A 21101-nucleotide genomic window follows, 5' to 3' on the forward strand; every position below is an offset into this window, starting at 1 on the left:
TTTTTACCATTTATTTTTTGCACAATGTTTTATAATGTTGACACGTGAATTATATCAAAAACATGAAGTGACTCACTTTTAAAAGAATATCCTTAACATTTCTCTTTTAAAAAAAAAAAAGTTTAACAAAAAACTCGCGATATTCTTCACTTTAATGAAAAACTACATTTTTACACTAAAAAGTCAAATCTGGTACTATTCATTTTACCCTTTATTTTGTCTTTATCATTAAAACTCAAAATTTTCAAGCATTTTCATTAGTTTTCCTTAAAAAAAAAAAAACAATTCCAATCATACTCTCTATCCACCCGGCCAAGGGTTTGCTATCCCGACTTCCCCTTCTCTTTTGTGTCTCTTTCCTAATTTTTTTGACATGTCCTTCAACTTAACTTCAATTTTAATTAACATCTTTGTTTTTCATAAATTAAATAAAAAATATGAAAAATAAAATTTACAAAAAGTAGCAGTGAAAATAACTCCGGACAACCACACCACCCATCACCGTCGTCGATCCTTTCACCATTCGCGAAACTTCATTGCCATTCTATCTCTCTGAGCCCTTTCTCTCTCTTCAAATTATGTAGAACAATTACTGTTAAGTAATTGAAATCTGAAACGACCGATATCTAAAACGATGTAAATGCCAAGATCTGAAATGACAGAAAGAGAGGAAAATGCAATACAACATCGCTATGCTTCGCTGACGAGGAAGGTATTAACCAAATAACTTTGGATTAGATTGAGTTTGTTGAAAAACAGTTAGAGTTAGTTAAAAGGGTAAAAGTGTAAATCTGCTCATCATAGTTTCTATATAAGCTTTGTTTAGAGACTTAAAGCAGAATCATGTAAAAACAAAACTTTCTATTATCCATTGAATACAGAAACGTCTCTCTCTCTTCCTCTTACTACTTGTTCTTCGATTTCTTCATTCTCAAGGTTTCATTGATTCTTTAGTGTTATTATGGTATCATCGCGGGCATTGGCTCACTGCCATTGTCGATCCTAGGTCTTCCGCTGCTACTATACACAATCGAAGAGTCAATGGGGATTTCGCCGAATTCGAGTTCTGGAGATTTGGGGTTTTCATCAAAAACTGCGATTCAGGTGATATTGTGTTTTTCTACTAAGTAATTGGGTTTCAGTCCTGATTAGAAGTTCAAGATTTTAGAATGTTGTGTGTTTGATTACGATTTCTTTTATTTGATTACTATAGGAGTTTCAATATCTCTTGATGCATAAGAAAGTTTCAGTCTTTCTTGATTACTACAGGAGTTTCAATCTCTCTTGATTCATAAGAAAGTTTCAGTATTTCTTGATTACTGCGGGAGTTTCAGTCTCTCCATCAATTCATTTTGTAGAACAATTGGGTGTTTTGTAGATTCTTGAACGATTCTGTTTGTTGCATTGAAAAATCATGACTAATCCTAGTGTGAAGGTTGAAAATCTGCTGGGAATGATTACTATAAAATTGAAGGAAGATAATTTTGTGAAATGGGCATTTCAGTTTAAGTCCGTGTTGAAAGGTCATAAATTGTTTAGGCATTTTGATGGTACTATTGTGTGTCCACCAAAATGTGTCATTCATACTGAGAGATGTGTTACTTCTGAACTTACTGATGCTTATGTTGATTGGGAATCCACAGATATGGCATTGTTGAGTCTTTTATTAGCTACTTTGTCTGATGAGGCTATTGACTATGTTCTTGGTTGTGTAACTGCGTGTGAGGCTTGGTCAAATCTTGTGGATCATTTTGCTTCAGTGTCTAAATCTAGAGTCAACCATCTAAAGACTGAATTGTATTGCATACAATTCATAAAGGATGAGATTCAATTGATAGATATTTATTAAGGTTGAAAAATATAAGGGAACGGTTAACTGGTGTTGGAGAACTAATTTCTGATAATGATGTGATAATTGCTGTGTTAGCTGGGTTACCAAAAGAATATGCCACAATTCGAACAGTAATATTAGCTAGAGAGTCTTCTATTTCTTTGAAAGAATTTAGGGCTTTGTTGCTTGGGGCTGAAAAAGAAATTGAAGGAGAATCAAGTGGTGTGTCTCATAATCTTTCTACCTTATATGTTCAAGGGTCTCAGCCAACTCAGGGTGATTCATCAGCTTCGGGTTCTAATCCTACAGGGCATAGCCATTTACCAGCAACAATTGGGGGTGTTCTTACTTCTTGTCAATACCCTTATTCTGCTGATCCTTATATGCAACAATATTCATCACCATTTGTCCTCCCACAGCAATACCCACAACCCTTAATACCTCAATAGTTTCCTGCTCCAGTTCACCCTTCTATTCCTTATGGTTTTGGATATATGGGCAATGCTCCAAATTCTGGCCCAAAACCTCCATTTATGCAAAAGCCAAATTATAAGGGTAATTCTGGTTATAAGTCTAACACTGATTTCAAAGGTAAGGGAATACTGAGAACAGGTCCACTACAGTAATTGAATGTCAGATTTGCAACAAAAGAAGACATACTGCAGTTAATTGTTTTCACAGAAATGGTCATGGTGAAGTACTGGGTTTCAAATGGAGTGTCAGATTTGTGGGAGACGTGGTCACTCAGCACTTGAATGTTATCACAGGGGGAACTATGTTTTCCAGGGTCAACAACCACCTTCCACTTTAACAGCAATGGCAACACAGCAAACAGAACAGCATATTCCTCAGGATGCATGGATTGTTGATACTGGTGCATTTCACCATATCACTGCTGATGTCAACACATTGAGTCAAGTCACACCATTCCAAGGTTCTGATACAATCACAATTGGCAATGGGACAGGTTTATCTATTGCAAATACGGGTGCAACTACAATTAAAACCAACTCTCATAACCTTGTTCTTAACAATGTTTTACATGTACCAAAAATAGCTCGAAGTTTGCTATATGTTCAACAATTGTGTGTTGACAATCATAGTTGGTTTATTTGTGATGAGAATGAATTTTTTGTGCAGGACAAGAAGACAAGGGACATCATGTACAGAGGAAAGAGTAGAGCCGGACAATTGTTTCAAATCCCTGTTATCAAGAATTCAAGAGGAGCACAATCTGTGGTTCAGGAACCTTCTGTTTTTCTTGGGCAATTAGTAAATTCAACTTTGTGGCATCAACGGTTTGGTCATCCGACTAATGAAATAATGTCTATCATGTTAAGATAGTCAAACATACCACTAGAATTAGATGAAAGTCATAGTATATGTACCCATTGTATTCAAGGAAAGATGTGTAGACTTCTTTTTTCTCCTAGCAGTGATTCGTATTGTTTACCATTTGAAAAGGTACACTCAGATGTATGGGGTCCTTCTCCAGTGAAAACAGCAGAGGGGTATAGATACTATGTAATTTTTGTTGATCAATATACAAAATATACTTGGATTTTTCCAATGTATAACAAATCAGATGTGTTTAGCATTTTTCTGAAATTCTATAATCTTGTTCATACACAGTTTGGTGTTGTCATTAAATGTATACAAACTGATGGAGGGGGTGAATACACAAGTCATTCTTTTAAAGCTTTTCTTGATGCAAAAGGTGTTGAACACATGATTTCCTGCCCATACACTCCTCAACAGAATGGAGTAGTTGAAAGAAAACATAGACATATAGTAGAAACTGCCATTACTCTTCTTGTTCAAGCTGCATTGCCAATTGATTTTTGGTAATATACTTGTGCACATGCTGTATTCTTAATTAATAGAATGCCATGTAAAGGGTTGTCTATGGATTCACCTTATAAGAAATTGTTTGCCAAGATTCCAGAGTTGAAAAGTTTGAAAGTGTTTGGTTCCGCAGTGTACCCATGGTTAAGACCTTATTTTGTGCACAAGTTACAACCTAGATCTGCACAATGTGTGTTCTTAGGATATTCTATAGGCTATAAAGGTGTGATTTGTTACAATGTTTAGAATAAGAAATATATCATCTCAAGACATGTTGTTTTTTATGAAAGTGTATTTCCTTATGCACTGTTAAAATCTACAGTTGAAGAACATATTCCAACTTAATCTCAGTATAGAAGTATAGTGGTACCTATTCCAGTGCAACAGAGATCTTCAAATCATGGAAATTCAAGTCCTCGAAACGGTCAGGAAGAATCTTTTTCTGGTAATGGGATTGTTCATAGTTCTTCATCCACTGCAGTTCATCATGATGCACAGACACCAGTTTCTTCTTCGAACACAGGCAGTTATAAAACACTGGGATTTGAAACACAGGCATCTACAAAAACTATTTCCTCATCTCCACATGCAGGTCTCTTGCTTCCTGTCCTTGATCCTGCTCAGCTTCAGGTAATTCTTTCTTTGCCTCCATCACAAACACACTCTCAATCTCAGTCACAAAATAATGTTATTCAAACTCGACTTAAGACTGGTGCTATCATGAGGAGAGATTACACATCATTTCTGGCTACATTACCTCAACTAGAATCTCTTCAGTTTCTGAATGGTGATACTGGGGAGTCAAATAGCTCTATATCATGCGGTTTTTTGTTCTTGGCTGACATACATAAAGTAGAGGAACCAATGACTTTTAAAGATGCATCAACAGTCCTTCAATGGCAAAAATCTATGCAGGATGAATATGATGCCCTAAAGTCTCAGGGTACATGGAAACTTGTTCTTCCTCCAAGTGATAGAACAGTGATAGGTTGTAAATGGGTCTATAAAGTAAAAAGGAATCCTGATGGGACAGTGTCAAGATACAAAGCTCGATTAGTGGCACAAGGTTTTAGTCAAGAGCAAGGGATAGATTACTTAAAAACCTTCAGTCATATGGTTCGACATTCAACTGTAAGACTTATCCTGGCATTGGCAGCACAATTTCACTGGAGTTTAAGACAGTTAGATATTAAAAATGCCTTTTTTTCAAGGGAAGCTTGAAGAAGAAGTGTATATGAAACAACCCCAAGGGTTTATGGATCAAAAACATCCAAAATATGTGTGCAGATTGGTGAAGTCGTTATATGGATTAAAACAAGCTCTAAGAGCTTGGAACTCCAAGTTTACTAGTTTTTTACCTGCTCTTGGGTTTAAAACTTCGATGTCTGATACAAGTTTGTTTGTGAAAGCTGATGGGAGTGATGTTATTTTGCTCATTTTATATGTTGACGACATCATCCTGACTGGGTCAAATACTGAGAAGATTCAATCTGTGATTGACAGTCTTGCAGATGTGTTTGATTTAAAAGATATGGGCACAATGACATATTTCTTGGGACTTCATATTCACTATAATGCAGATGGATCTTTGTTTGTGAATCAGTCAAAGTATACGAAGGAATTGGTGAAAAAGGATGGAATGGAGCACTGTAAACCAACCTCAACACCTTCCAAACCACATTCCCAATTACTTACAACTGAGGGAATACCATTGTCTGATCGTACACACTATAGGAGCCTGGTTGGAGCCCTGCAGTATCTTACTTTTACTAGGCCAGATCTAGCACACTCTGTCAATGTTGTGTGCTAATATATGACCAATCCTACTGAGTCACATATGCATCTGGTGAAACGAATCATAAGGTATCTCCAAGGTACAACAAACTATGGTATACGATACACTCACTCTTCTGATATTCAGATAAATGCATACTCTGATTCTGACTGGGCAACAGACATTAATACAAGAAGGTCCATTACGGGTTATGTAGTTTACTTGGGTTCAAATCTGGTTTCATGGCAATCAAAGAAACAGGCAACGGTGTCTCGCAGTTTCACAGAGGCCGAGTACAAAGCCTTGGCACATTGTGCTGCTGATGTGTTTTGGATTCATTCTTTTCTTAAGGATGTGCATCAAGTTCTTACATTACCTCATACTTTACATTGTGATAATCTCTCAGTTCTGGCCCTATGTTCCAATCCAGTGTTCCATTCGAAGATTAAACATCTCGATACAGACTATCACTTTGTCCATGAGAAAGTCCATAAGGGAGATCTTTATGTTCAGTACATATCAACAAATTAGCAGGTAGCTGATGTGTTCACTAAAGGTTTGCATAGTCCAGTGTTCATTCACCACTGTGCAAATCTTCATATTGGCGTGCCTGGTGGTAATCAACAATGTTCACAGATATTACAAGTGCCAAAAGCAGCAGACAAAGATCATATCAGTGTTAACTCTTCATCCTTGCCATGATCAATCATTCCTTCAATGCTGCAAACACAATTTGGGAGATCCCAATTCTGTTTGAGGGGGGGAGTATTAACCAAATACTTTGGATTAGATTGAGTTTGTTGAAAAACAGTTAGAGTTAGTTAAAAGGGTAAAAGTGTAAATCTGCTCATCATAGTTTCTATATAAGCTTTGTTTAGAGACTTAGAGCAGAATCATGTAAAAACAAAACTTTCTATTATCCATTGAATACATAAACATCTCTCTCTCTCTTCCTCTTACTACTTGTTCTTCGATTTCTTCATTCTCAAGGTTTCATTGATTCTTTAGTGTTATTAGAAGGAAGAGAGATATAGAAAGAAAGAAAAGCTTCGCCGGTGGTAAGGAATCGCAACCAAAATGCTTGGTGGGGAAGGCTGGGTTTCGTGGCTGCAGGGCTAAGTTGAGGTTGGGGTTTTTGCTTTTGCTTAATTTTCAATTTTAGTTTTTTAATTAATTTTATAAAAGAGTAATTTTAAAGGAAAACTAATGAAAAGGGTTTGAAAACTTTGAGTTTTAATGATAAGGACAAAATAAAGGGTAAAGTGAACAGTACCGTGAGCTTTTCGTTAAAACTTCCTAATTTTAATAACACTTTAAAAATTTTATCCTATATTCCTCTCACAAGTGTACTTTTATTTTTAATGGTTAATTTAGGCTTTTTATATTAGCACCCCACAAAATATTGAAAGCACTCCACATTAAAATTTAATATTAATAATTTATTTACTCTATTATGTAATGACAATTTTGACCTTATTAGGTTTTAAAAAAAATAAAATTTTTATAAATACAGTACAAATCTCTTTTAACATATTATTTATCTATTTCAACTATCAAAATCCCTCTCATTCTTCATTGTTGAATAAAGCCCTAAGCAATGAAACTATAAACATGTTGATTGAGAAAAATTATTTTTGACGAATGGAACACGAAATCGATGTTTCGAAAGTTTTGAAATCATTATTATTGTTATTGAAAAACGTTCAAATGAGTCTAAACATTTTTTTAAATCATTCAATTTCATATAGTTTGAAATCATTCGACAAAATTAAAAATGAGTATTATAAGATTTGAGAAATGTAAGATGTATAAAAATTGTGGGGTGTGTGTAGAAAATGTAAGATGTATACTAGGAACGTGGGGTGTGAGGGTATTATGGGAAGGAAGTGTGGTGTATTAAGATAATTTTTAATTGAAAAAGTAAATGTGGAGTGTATTAAGTACGTGGAGTTTATTCAACAATTTGTGGGGTGCTAATATAATAAGCCTTAATTTATTACTCTTAAGTTTCTTGATTTTCTATATTTGATAGATGAAGTTTTTTTCATCCCTGAGTGGTACCTGAAGTCATAATTTTAAGACACTTTCATACATTTGTTGTAACATCTCACATCGTCCAGGGGAGTGATCCTTAAATGTATATTCTCATCCCTACCTAGCACGAGGCCTTTTAGGAGCTCACTGGCTTTGGGTTTCCTTCGGAACTCCAAAGTTAAGCGAGAAGGAGGCCAGAGCACTCCTAGGATGGGTGACCCACTGGGAAGTTGCTTGTGAGTTCCCAAAAACAAAACCGTGAAGGAATGGTAAGCCAAAAGCGGACAATATCATGCTACGATGGTAGAACGGGCCTGGGATGTGGTGAACCCAGGCCGGGATGTGATAAATGGTATCAGAGCCAATCCCTTGCCGGAAGTGTGCCGACGAGGACGTCGGGCCCCTAAGGGGGGTGGATTGTAACATCCCACATCGCCCAGGGGAGTGATCCTTAAATGTATATTCTCATCCCTACCTAGCACGAAGCCTTTTGGGAGCTCACTGGCTTCAAGTTCCGTCGGAACTCCGAAGTTAAGCGAGAAGGAGGCCAGAGCACTCCCAGGATGGGTGACCCACTGGGAAGTTGCTCGTGAGTTCCCAAAAACAAAATCGTGAGGGAATGGTAAGTCCAAAACAGACAATATCGTGCTACGGTGGTAAAGCGGGCTCGGGATGTGGTGGACCCGGGCCGGGATGTGACATCTGTTAAAGTTTCTATTAAATCAGTTGTTAACTGGTGACGTGGCATCCATGTAGACAATGACTGGGCACCATGTGGATATTAAAAAATTTGAAAAAAAAAATATGGGCCTCTCATACCTCAACCCCCGCTCCCATCCAACCCTCCATCTCTTCTCTCCTCCGTGCCCACCCCACCCAACCCTCCCTCCCTTCTCTCATCACGGCCGCCACCGGCGTCACCTCCTGCCGGCCCCGACAACCCAATTACCTCCAAAGCTTCCCCAACAAGCTCTGTGTTGCTGCTTTGGCACCCAGAAAACCTGATTACCTCAAAAAAAAAAAACCATATGAAATTGGAAATAAAAACTTTGTTGGCTAGGATGTCTCATATCATAGTGGGTAATTAATAACAATACCCAAGACGGATAATTCATGGTAATTACGAAAAACCCATATAAAATATACAATCTTGAACAACAATTCACAAAAATTCAAACCCAATTTCAAAGAAAATGATAACCCATTTCTTAAATTTCGAATCTGAGCACCAAAACCCCATCGGAAGTAGATTGAAGAAGAACCCATATGTGGAAGCCATTCAATTGCTCGAAACGAGTGTGAATTTGAAATTGGTTTACCTAAAGTTGTTCGACAAGGACAGGACCATAGTGCATTTCTTGGAGTTCATTTTGTTGATAGGCAGTCTTCTGATTACTCCGTTACTCCATGGCTTCGCTGATTATAGTTCTAACCATGAAGGTGTCGACTGACGGAAAGACACAGAAGGAGAAGCAAGAGACGAGCAGAGAGGAGGGGGAAGAAGGAGAGGGAATCAGTATTTTTAGAAGCGTTTTAGGGGCGCCAAAGCAGCAAAACATAGCTTTCTGGGGAAGCTTTGGAGGTAATCGGGTTGCTGCTACCTGCAGGAGGTGACGCCGGCAACAATGGGATGGAAGGTTGGGTGGGCGCAAAGGAGAGAATGGACGGACGGAAGGTTGGGTGGGAGCGGGGGTTGAGGTGGAGAGGCCCAAATTTTTTTTTTAAAATTTTTAATATCGACGTGACTCCAGTCATTGATCACGTGGATGTCACGTCATCAGTTAACAGTTGATTTAACAGTAACTTTAAAGCATGTATGAAAGTGTATCAAAATAATAACTTCAGGTACCACTGAAGGATAAAAAAAAAAAAAAACTTCATGTACGTTGAAAACCAATAAATTTTAGGATAGTAAACTGAGTATTCTGATCCTAACTATATTAAAAGGTTATTTTTACTATTTATTTATACTATTTTTTAATAAAAAGATATTCACATGTGTTAGAGTGTCTTAACTTTATTAGAAAACTAATAAAAACGATATAATGATAAATATACCAAAAAGCAAACCAAATGTGAATAATTTGCTTGAGTTGTCAGCAAGGTCTAAAATATCGTTATTATCCTGATATTTTCATCAAAATTTCCGTGTTTTTAGACTACCGATATTTCTGATATCATAGATATTTTAGACCTTGATAGGAACTCTATGTGGTACTAAGTCACTCATGTATCTTACCATGCAATGTATAAAGTGTAAAATATTGTACTAATTCATTATATATAAATGATTATGATGTGTTTAAACTTCTTTCATTAATTACTACATATGTTCTACATGCACAATGTTTGCCAGCTCGCTATATAGTCAACTTAAATCAATTAAATTCATCATGCAATGCATTTCCTTCCAATTTTTTGTGATAAACTAATGGATAATTGACTAAATAAACATCCTGCAAAGTTTCAATAAAAATTTCCAAGTTTTTCTTATAATTTTCGTGGTTTTTATTCAATTTTTATCGATATCGATAATATCCCGATATTTCCATCGAAATTTCTGTGTTTTTGAACTATCGATATTTTCGATATCATCAATATTTTAGACCTTGGTTGTCAGAAAGAGTTGAGAGTACCAAGGTTCGAAAACACTGCAGAATCTAGTAACCTACAGCTGTATTTTTTGGAATACATGCAATTTATCTCTCCCATAATTCATACAAAAGTTGAAAAATGTCGGAAGGGCTTTATTTGTTTATGAACAATGTTAAAGGAATTATATTTATAAACTAAATAATATATCACAATATAAATTAAGAATATTTATTAATACTTAATTAATAATTCAATTATCAAATTTTATGTTATTTAGTTTACTACAATTTATTTATAAATTTAATTTGTTAACATTAATTTTTATTTATTACTCCAAATACCAATGTGAAATGGATTACTCGCAGTTGCAGGGTCCACTGCTCGTTTTCTTTTGTACTCAAAAGAGAAAGCAAACGAAAAAAATTAGTTCTTTATGTTTAACAAGAAAAAAAAAGTTCTTTACTTTTGGGGATTTTCGATTTTGTACTCAAATGTTTATATTTTTTTACAACCGTTATTTTAATCTAAAGTTTAAACTAATGTCTTGTCACGAGAGTGAAGAGAGTTTGAACACAAAAAACAATGAATTGAACAAAACTATTCAATAAAACAAGACAATCTATCACTTGTACAGATTAAAATGGCTAGAATTCTCATAAGCTGAAATTCATTTTTTTTTTTTTTTGGTGAATATTGCTGAAGACCTAAAATGTGCAACAACACTCAAATCGGTTGCAACGAACATAAATATTGACCTGCTTAATTTTGTAAACCCTAATTACAAAGCTTGAGCTTCGTACAGATAACAAAATCGAGAGCAATTTATCCACTCCATACAGACTTAACCTTGTCCTAGGCTAGATCGTTAACAAAAATATTCCAGGGAAAACGCGAGCAAGTGCTCGCTTGCTCGCTAACCCATTGCCCATGTATTATATGCAATGACCAGAAAACTGGTAACGAGGGGCCAAATCCATTGCTCAGAAATCTTATTGCTTCCGTTCAAATTTTCACTAGGTCCCATTCCATTTCCATATGCTGTTGATGGACTGGAGATGCTTGCATTGCTCGCTGATAAGCTGTTGCATCATAAAACACTATACCTTATTATATCATTACAAATCTAGATCACTAATAATGTCGTACCAAGTTTTGGAGAAAAACTTCAATAAGGTTGAACAATCACTTTATCATCTTCAATAAAAACAAATGACCGGTTATATTTGGGTCCTACGTGGGCCCATTTTGGTGAAGCCCATGCAGAGGTCACTTCGTTTGTGTCTTGCAAAGGAGAATGACTTATATTAAATGGTTACATTGTGATAGTGACGATCCGTTTGAATAGCATAATACCACGTAGAATAAAATTAATACATGACATTATATTATTACATCATAGTGTCACCGTAAAGATGTATCCAGTTCATCCAAGTTGCTCACCTTGCACAAACGGTGATGCGACTTTGACTGCGTCTATCTCACTACTATTACATCATTTATTTAAGAAAAATTAATAAAAATAGTTTAAAATTTTTGAGTTTTAACTATAAGGGTAAATATCAGGATTGATTTTTTAATGTAAAAATATAATTTTTCTTTAAAATAAACAGTTCAGAAGCTTTTCGTTAAAGTATACTTATTTAATTCTCCGAAACGGCCAAACGCAGCTATCAAAATTCTAATTGAAAAAACAATTAAAAAACAGAAATCTAACCATGCAAATGTAACAAGTTGAAGGAGTTACCTGGATGGGAATTTGCACTTATCATGACCTGGATAGGAAAGAAAAAATACAGTTTACGTGAAGATCGCAATGAATCAGAAAAATGGATTTTCAGCATCTAAATCGAGCAGGAACCCATCTATGATTTAACTTTTAATGTCCAATTAAATTTTTTTCCCAAAGAAAAAAAGAAGTGTAAATAATATTAGAACCTACTGGGATTCAGAGAAGTGAGTGCGGCAGTGTTATCAAAGTTGCAACTATCGTCGGTCATGCCGTGTTTCAGAAAGTAGTCGTTGAAAGCGTAGGAGGCAGTGTTCTGGATGTCGGCGGGGTCGTAGCAGGGCCCACCTTGCTGGATTGGGCTGCAGTCGGCCCCACCAGGCCCGCATACCCAGTTCAGCGCCGTCAGCAGGGGGGCGTCCTCCGCGTTGTTCTTGGCCACGCACCACAGCTCGGTCGTAACCACGCCGTCCTTGGCCGTGGAAGGCAGGATCAAAAGGCAGAAGAGGGCGAGTGAGAGGATGATAGAGAAAGCGATGTTTTTGTGCATTTTGAGAGAGAGAGAGAGAGAGAGAGAGGTAATGAAATTGGCGTTTGCTTCTGGGTTTGGGAGAGACGGAGAAATCGAGAGAGGAGCTGAGGAGGGGAATAATATTATAGCCGTTTGTTTTGGTAAGCTAATATATTAATTGTGGAAGATGGGAGGCCGAACGGGGATGCAGAGGAAAAGTGACGGTTACTTGAGGAAGTAAAGGAAAGCAACTGAGCAAGTGACAGTGTGAGATCGACAAGCAAGACTGAGGGAGAACGCAATTACAGACTACACTATTACGTGTTAGAAGAGAGGTGGTCCTTTTGCAACTAATGTATACTTCCATTATGTATTTACCACCACGTATTCAAACTTACATAATTATCTGATAAATATTTGTCATATGATGTCACTTATTACGAGTTACACGAGAGTTTTTCAGTAGAGACTTAAGTAATGTAATTGTTAGAAACTATTGTTAGATACTTATAAAATCTCTGGGTTAAGCTAAGTTGTCAAACAATAAAAATGTGGACAAGTCTAGGTTTCCAAGATGAATAATGTGGCATGCCTCGATTTTTGTGTAAGTGGCACCTTACCTCATTTTCTGTATGTCATTTGACGTGCCTTGTTCCGTGTGTTGTTCTAGTTAGGCTTATAAGTTGAGCTACGTATTCTATTCAAATGTGGACGATGATACTTGTGTGTGATGTTTATGTCGCGTCTTGGTTTGACGTGCACAATAACTTTTGTGCTCTTCGATTTTGTGTTATGCTTTGATCTGTATTGATTATGAAATAAGTGATTTTAATATTATGCTGAAGGCTATTTTTTATATAAATTTTGTGTTATGCTTTGATCTGTATTGATTATGAAATAAGTGATTTTAATATTATGCTGAAGGCTATTTTTTATATAAATTTGGTGGTTGGTATTACTTTATTGAATATATCAGATACTTATAAATAATTAAGAAAATTGTAATAATAGTTTCTCAATTTTAACTCAATTTGAGCAATGGTTCATCAACTAAAAATCTATGATTATTGGTCCCTTAACTCATCAAAATGTGCAGCTATGGTCATTTTCGTCAGGTTCGTTAGAATTCCATCAAAATAAGTCATGTTGGAAGGACAATTGCTACAATTTGGTTCAATTTTTCTCATTTGGTTTTTCATATTTACCCCTTGATTCAGCCTCACTTGTGTGGCACGTAACTCATTTTGACGGAAGTTCTAACGGAGTTAACAAAAATGACCATACCTGCACATTTTGACGAGTTAAAAAATCAATAGTGATAGATTTTTAGTTGAGGGACTATTACTCCAATTGGGTTAAAATTGAGGGACCATGCTACAATTTCCTCTAAATGATTTAAGCCGATTTTGCTTTTAAATTCAAAAATAATAATTTAGTTTTTTTATTGTGTGTGTGTGTGTGTGTGTGTGTGTGTATTATATGAGAGATACTGAAGAAAGTTGAGATTCCACTATAAATCAATTGGCAATGTGGAGAGTAGCTCAACTTACTTATAAGGTACATTTTCTCATCAATGTGAGATTCATTCTCAACACACCCCCTCAAGTGTGGTGAATTTTTAAGCCTAATGCGTGGACAACACAACCGGACGACGTGGAGCACTTGTGGCCATTTCGCTTCGCACATGGGACAACCTGCTCTGATACCATGAAAAAAATTGATGTTTCTCTATAAAACCCATTGACAATATGAGAAATAGCCCAACTTACTTATAAGCCCATGCAAAATCTCTCCTCTCATCACTGTGGGATTCATTCTCAATACACCCCTTCACGTGTAGCGAATTTTCAAACCTAACACGTAAACAACACAACGAGGTGACTTGGAGAACGTGTGGCCGTTTGGCTTCACACGTGAGACAAATCTGCTCTGATACCATGAAAAAAGTTTAAGTTCCACCATAAAATCAATTAGCAATATGGGAAATAGCCCAGCTTACTTATAAGCCCGTGCAATGTCTATCCTCTCATCAATATGGATTAATTCTCAACAAATGCTAAAGAGACTCTCTCAAAAGTGGAACTCTCTATGGACTTTCTGCCAATTCAATTTTTGAGAAATGCTGAGGGAACTCTTCATGGATTCTCTGCTACCTCATGTTTTTTGCTCAATGTTTTATAATGTTGGCATGGAAATTGACATTACACTGTGAGGTGCTAGAGAGTTCATGGAGAACCCCATTTTTTTTAGAGTCTCCTTATCATTTCTCTCATGTGTTTCGTACAATATTTTGTAATGTTAACACGAAAATTGATGTTAAAATTGTAAAATAGTAGAGTCTATGTATTTACTCAAACTCTATATAACACTATTCGATTTAGCAATTGAGTAATGGTTGTAGGCTTTTAAGAAAAGCAAGCAACTGAGGAGAAAAGAAAAGTGTATTCTAAAGAGAAATTCAAGCTCCATTGAGCATGAAAATGAGAGTGAAATATTCATCACCTCATATACCACAAAACATGTTTCTCCTATTAAAGGAAGAGTGGGCTAGCTAGCTTTTTTCACTCTTCCTCTTGTTCCCACATCCAAGAGGCATCCTAAAGGAGATCTGAAGCCCCTTCACCAAGGGATGAACAAATTTGTGAAAGCATAGTAGTGCTTCAGAAGGTAGAGGCCAATCCCTTTCATCATCCCTCTCATTTTGTTTTGACTCGTCAAAAGAATTAGTCTTTAAAGATCTGTTTTTGCTTTTTTTTTTTTTATTTACATGCATGTCGTTGGATCAAAAATCCAAGTTTTCTTAAATTGTTTCCAACGATAAGTTGTAGGAGAAATTTTTCATTATGACCGGAACATGGGTGATACACCACGTGTTTTTATACAAGTGGTTGGAAATTTTATTTTTAAAATTATTAACTTTAGAACACATATCTCACAATTTATATAGTGACACGTGGTGTACCACCCCATATTCCGATCACACTGAAAAATCTCGAGTTGTAGGCCTTGACCCGAACTGAGGATCGCAACTGTGAAGCCATAAATAATCAAGAGGCGACACATGGATTTTTGGGTTAAAATGACAAAATTACCCTCAAGGCACATCGGGATTCCTACGCGCGAGCAATGGATAATCATCCCTCAATCAAGTCAAGGGTGCCCAAATAGGTAACAAATTCAAAGTTATTTCATCTATCCTCATCCTATATTTTCCACAAGGTAATTATTTCATAACCTTCAAAATATTACATATAAATTGTGTTAATTGGCTAATTAATGGATTTATTTCTTATTAATCCATTATATACCAATTAAATCACCCATTTCACAAAAAATATGCCAAAGGGCCGGCCACCTTTTCTCAAAAAGGGGACCATCCATGCTTAATATATTGAACCCCATTTTCTCTAAAAACCTAAGTCCACACTCTTGCAAAACTTCAAAAACTCTCTAAACACTTTTCTCTTTAAATTCTAACTTTGGCATCGAAGGTTCTTCGGCCAAAGCCCCCCCCCATTCATCGTGTGTGTGTACTTTTGTCCAAGATCAAGGAGGAAGAAATTTGCATCCACAAATTGATGCTTTCATTAAGAGTTGAGTCCCACACTCGTAGAAGACTCTCACATCTAAGTTTTTTCTATTTCTTGTCCATTTGTAGATTTTTTGTACGTTTTTATTATTAGAATTTTTTATTTACAAAAATTCTTTGATAAAACATAAAAGAGAAGTACAATGGCTAGAAATTTAGAAAATTCAAAAAGTGAAAATTTCTATATTCAAGAGATGGGACCGCAGCGATCCAAGAGGCTAAATGTGACAATAAATAGAGCAGCACCACCACCACGGGAACCATCGCAGTGGCCACCCGCGGAAAGGTTCATGGTGTCACCACCACGGCCCAAGCCTTGCCATCCAAGGCCCACGGCACCAAAGCCATGACCCAAGCCATGTCACTCTAAGCCCAATGCGAGCCCAACGCGTTGCTAAGTCGAGCCCTAACCTTGCATCCACGTGCGCCACACGCCGAGCAGCCCACTCCCATGGCCTAGCCTACTCCAGCTGAGCAGCTCAATCTCGTGGCCTAGTTTGCTACCGTTGAGCAACCCACTCTCATGGCCCAGCCTACTCTTGCCGAGCAACCCACTCTCGCAGCCCAATTTGCTCATGTGGCCTTCCAAATAGCCTAAATGGATCCAAGATTAGTTCAACTGTCCCGGCTTCAAATTTTCGGACTGACGATCGAACCAGGAGCATTTTCATCGTATTTTTCTACGGATTTGACATTTCCCAACTCAAATCTTGTGTCCGGAGTCTACCACACTTCAACTGCTCAAAGATACGCATTCATTCCAAGCTATTCCAACCCAAATGGAGAACAACACTTATCTCGACAAGTCATAGAGTTAACGGGCCCCCTCGCACAGCAGGCGACCTTAGTGAACCAGCTCTTGCAACGCACCGAGATGCAACGTGGCCCAGACGAGGTGTCCCGAAGTAGGACAATGGCAGACAAAGAACCTCTCCAACAGCATCCCGATAAGCAGCCACAAACCGAGCGTTCGGGCAGTGTACACTCCCGATTGGGCCCCTAAGATACATTCACGGACTAGCATACATTCAAGGTTGGGCTCACACTATAATAGTCAACATGAGCAACCTTCCAGGCGAAGTGTTCATTCGTGGCTAAGCCCACAAGGAGCATCATCCACCTCACATTGGAGTAGGCAGCACGACGGACGGAGAGAAGCAGTCATTCAATCCAGCTCAAGTTCAACCAGCAGCCTGTGAAGAACTCGTTCGCCTGCTAGGAACCCACCACACATATCGCATCCACGGCATAGACGAGCCAAACATATAGAAGAACAACCTAGACCAGCAAGTCATGGCTGGAGGTAGCCGAGAGCTCCACTATCCCAACAAAGGCAAATTCAGGAAAAGTAAAGAGACTCTTGACCAAACGATTACGTAATTTCCAACGCAACGAGGTCATCGACAAGGCACTACAATGGAACATGACCAACATAAACATGTCACCCTTCACGGACAAGATCGAGTAAGCAGAGCCTCCACGTGAGTTCAGCATGGCATATTTCACATATTTCAAAGAGGATGAAGTCCCAGAGAGACACTTAAAGCACTACCGAAGCGCAATGATCCTCTATCGAAACAACAACGATCTTATGTGCAAGATATTCGCCACCACTCTACAAGGCGAGGTGCAAGATTAGTTCTACACCCTGCCGCTACAATCTATCCAGAGTTTTGATGAACTTTCTTTGGTTTTCACCAAAGAATATTCATCCTATCGCTTGATCAAAAAGAAGTCTGACCATTTGTTCAATGTCAAGAAGATCCCAAAAGAGTCTCTTCACGACTATGTGAAGAAGTTCAAAGCAGATAAGGCAAGGATAGTCGGATGCAACGACTTGATAGCTAGAGCAGCTTTCCAAAAAGGACTTCCAGCAGACCACCCGCTATTTGGAAAATTGATCATGAAAGAAAATCTAACTCTGGCAGACTCTTTCACTCTAGCAGAGAAGTATGCACTTTGGGACGAGGCTTGCCGATGCACATCAATGACTTGCACATCAAGGACTTAAAGAAGTACCTGACATCACCTTCCTACTATCTAAACCAGAAGTAGCAGAAGACTTATTCGCATGTTTGACAGTATCTAAAGCAGCAATAAGCTCTACCATCATGTGAGAATAGCAAGGGGCCTGACTACCCGTATTCCACAGTTCAAAATCTATCCTCGATGTTATTAGAAATTCAAAAGCTAACTTTGGCGATAGTTGTTGCAACCCTGAAACTCAAGTTTTACCTTCAAACGCATGCAGTTATCTTCATGACGCACTATTCCGCCCAATCCAGACACGCGACAATAAAGGCATAAGACATTGGGGAATGCAAAGTTTTCTGACGAACGCAACAACTCAGCCCAAAAGACACGCCAAGGGTAGACGAACACTAGAATAACACACTCGGAAGAAAGTTTCATCCTCGTCGCCCCAAAAGATTCTACATAGGAGCAACATGTACCTGCAGTTGAGTACCACTTCCTGTTACGTGCCACACGGTCCCTACCAACCCTTGCTCCATAATTCAACTCTAAAGTGGTCCAATACCGGCAGTTGAGCATTTCTTGCTACGTGTAACATGGTCCCAGCTCCACGGCACTCTGCCACACAACAAAGTGGCCCAACGACGCCAGAGAGGTAGCCAAGCACGCCCTAGCGGCACCTGCTCCACCCGATGGAGACTTCTGGCATTTGCATATCCATGGCACATCCAACTATAAAGGTTCAAAAACAGGCGTAGTCCTTGTCACCCAGACGATTAGATGCCTGAGCAGGCGATCACTCTAGACTTCAAAACATCCAACAACGAAGTAGAATACGAGACACTACTAGCAGGCCTCCAAATGGCAAAAAACATGGCAATTAAAAAGCTCGCAATTCATTCTGATTCCCAACTAATCACTAGCCAGACTGCTTTAGGCATTTCAGACTTACACCCTCACTTAAGTTCCATCGGCAAACAATGCCCACGTGGACACACTAATCGGCCTAGGCTCCGCCATCGACCACCAACTCAAATGCTCTATTCCGATGGAGTATCTAGACGAGCCAAGCATAGAGGCGAAGCCAGTAGCCGAGGTGTCACAAGTTAGTACAACTCCAAACGGACAAGATTCTATTGTAGACTACCTGGTCAATGGCACATTCCCCATAAAAAGATTGGAGTCTAGGAAGCTCCAAATCAAGGCAGCACGTTACTACATGTGGAACGGCATTCTCATCCGAAAATCTTACACCAGACCGCATCTCCGCTGCCTAGCGCTTCCCAATGACTTGAAGGTTCTAAGTTCAATCCATGAAGGCATTTGTGAAAATCACTCCGGAGGTCGATCCTTAGCACATAATGCTCTTAACGCAGGCTACTGCTGGCCTACCATGCACCATTACTGCCTGCCAACGTTACAATCCACGAAGTTATTTCATCCATCCTTATCCTATATTTTCCACAAGGTAATTATTTCGTAACCTTCAAAACATTCCATATAAATTGTTAATTGGCTAATTAATGGATTTATTCCTAATTAATCCATTAATTACCAATTAAATCACCCATTTCACACAAAAATACCCCAAAGGGCCGACCAGTTTTTCTCAAAAAGGGGACCGGCCATGCTTTATATATTGAACCCCATTTTCTCTAAAAACCTAAGTCCACACTCTTGCAAAACTCCAAAAACTCTCTAAACATTTTTCTCTCTAAATTCTAACTTTAGCATTGGAGGTTCTTCAGCCAAAGCCCTCCCCATTCATCATTGGTGCGTGACGCTTTTGGCCTTAACCAATTGTTTTGTAGGTGCAATTTTGTCCAAGATCAAGGAGGAAGAAATTTGCATCCACAATCGCTTGTTACGTCTATTGTAGATATAAATGATACAACTGAATGACTTTGGGATCAACTGGTTTCTAATTCTCTTGCGAAGTATAGTTTATTATTATTTGTTGTTGTTGAATATCTAATGTATTATATATGTCTAAGCTTCAGTTAACTCATTGTATTTCTTTTACCGTTATGTTGTCATGTGTATCCTAAATATATGTGTCGATCCTAAATATATCTTAGGATCGGGCATAACAAAAACTTTTCCATGGCACATACTCATAATAATTCGCAACAACACCGTAATTGAATAAGCCCCCCACATTAGTGTGTCCATAAAGAAAGAAATTTATCTAAAATATATCTCACGTCAACACAAATATGAGCAGCCTTCAAAATGTAATATGGCAAAATATTGAATATGTTATAATTTTCATCACAAGATCAACCCAAAATATACTAAAGAAGAGAATTAGAATCAACATATGAAACAGTATACGTATACGTATTAATACTTTCCCAACCTTTTTATTTTTACATTTTTTTCGCAACCAAAGTCAAAGCATCAATTAATGTAAATCAAATTTTATGTTTTCACATTCTGCAACCAAGAAAGAAAATGTCAGTGAGACCTTGTCACACCTGTGTGGTGTGAGTCAAAGGCTCTCTGATGCCTTAGTTAAATATAGGAAAATGAATCTCAAGCTATGAGTTTCTTGGCTAAGAACATTTACTTCCATTGTGTTTAAGCATACCTTTACATAGAGATAGGCATGTGCTTTTAGGGTACATATGGCAGTCCTTAAGTGGTTGGTTTGAAGTTTGAACCCACATTATCCCGCCCATTTTTCCAACAACGTTTTACTATAGAAGACATGATAAGGGGCACTAATTAGGAGTCCCATTTAGCGATGATTGTTAATAGTATTGGTGAACATGACCTGTCTGGACCATGATTATAGGGATCTTTATCTCTTGAAGATCATACTGGATCTTGCCTTATCAGGCCCTTTTAGGCTGATCACGTTTGTGAACTAATGAAATCCTCCTGGGGTTTCATTCGACCCGCCAAAGCCCACCAATTTTGCTGAATGGGATGGTCTGGTGCATGTTTTAGGTAATTCATCACGTGTGACGTGGTGCATGTGATTTACGGGGAGACATTCCCTTTTGCATTTATGCTCAACCCACGCGAGAATTAAACGTCGCAAAACCCTAAGGGTAGTTTCAGCAACCATGTTACTTACATGTGGCGTCCCCTCTAAGGCCTTTGAATTTTGGTTACCACAAATGGAATAAAAGAGAAAACAATGTAATTCAGAAAACTTTGAGCATTTGGATAAGGATTCACAGAGAAATGAAAGAACAATGAGACAAAGATAGTTTC

General features: G+C 37.8%; 1 protein-coding gene across 1 annotated transcript; it reads right to left on the minus strand.

The window, feature by feature from the left end:
• Positions 1-10662: 10662 nt before the first annotated feature.
• On the minus strand, positions 10663-12629 carry LOC126610371 (PLASMODESMATA CALLOSE-BINDING PROTEIN 5-like). Its single transcript, XM_050278430.1, has 3 exons — positions 12019-12629; positions 11824-11851; positions 10663-11158 (listed from the first exon to the last, which is right to left on the minus strand). Exons 1-3 carry the CDS (start codon positions 12353-12355, stop codon positions 10993-10995), a joined length of 531 nt encoding a protein of 176 aa, XP_050134387.1. The 5' UTR covers positions 12356-12629; the 3' UTR covers positions 10663-10992.
• Positions 12630-21101: the final 8472 nt, after the last annotated feature.

The sequence above is a fragment of the Malus sylvestris genome, chromosome 17 (genome assembly GCF_916048215.2).
Source record: "Malus sylvestris chromosome 17, drMalSylv7.2, whole genome shotgun sequence".
Taxonomy (NCBI): domain Eukaryota; kingdom Viridiplantae; phylum Streptophyta; class Magnoliopsida; order Rosales; family Rosaceae; genus Malus; species Malus sylvestris.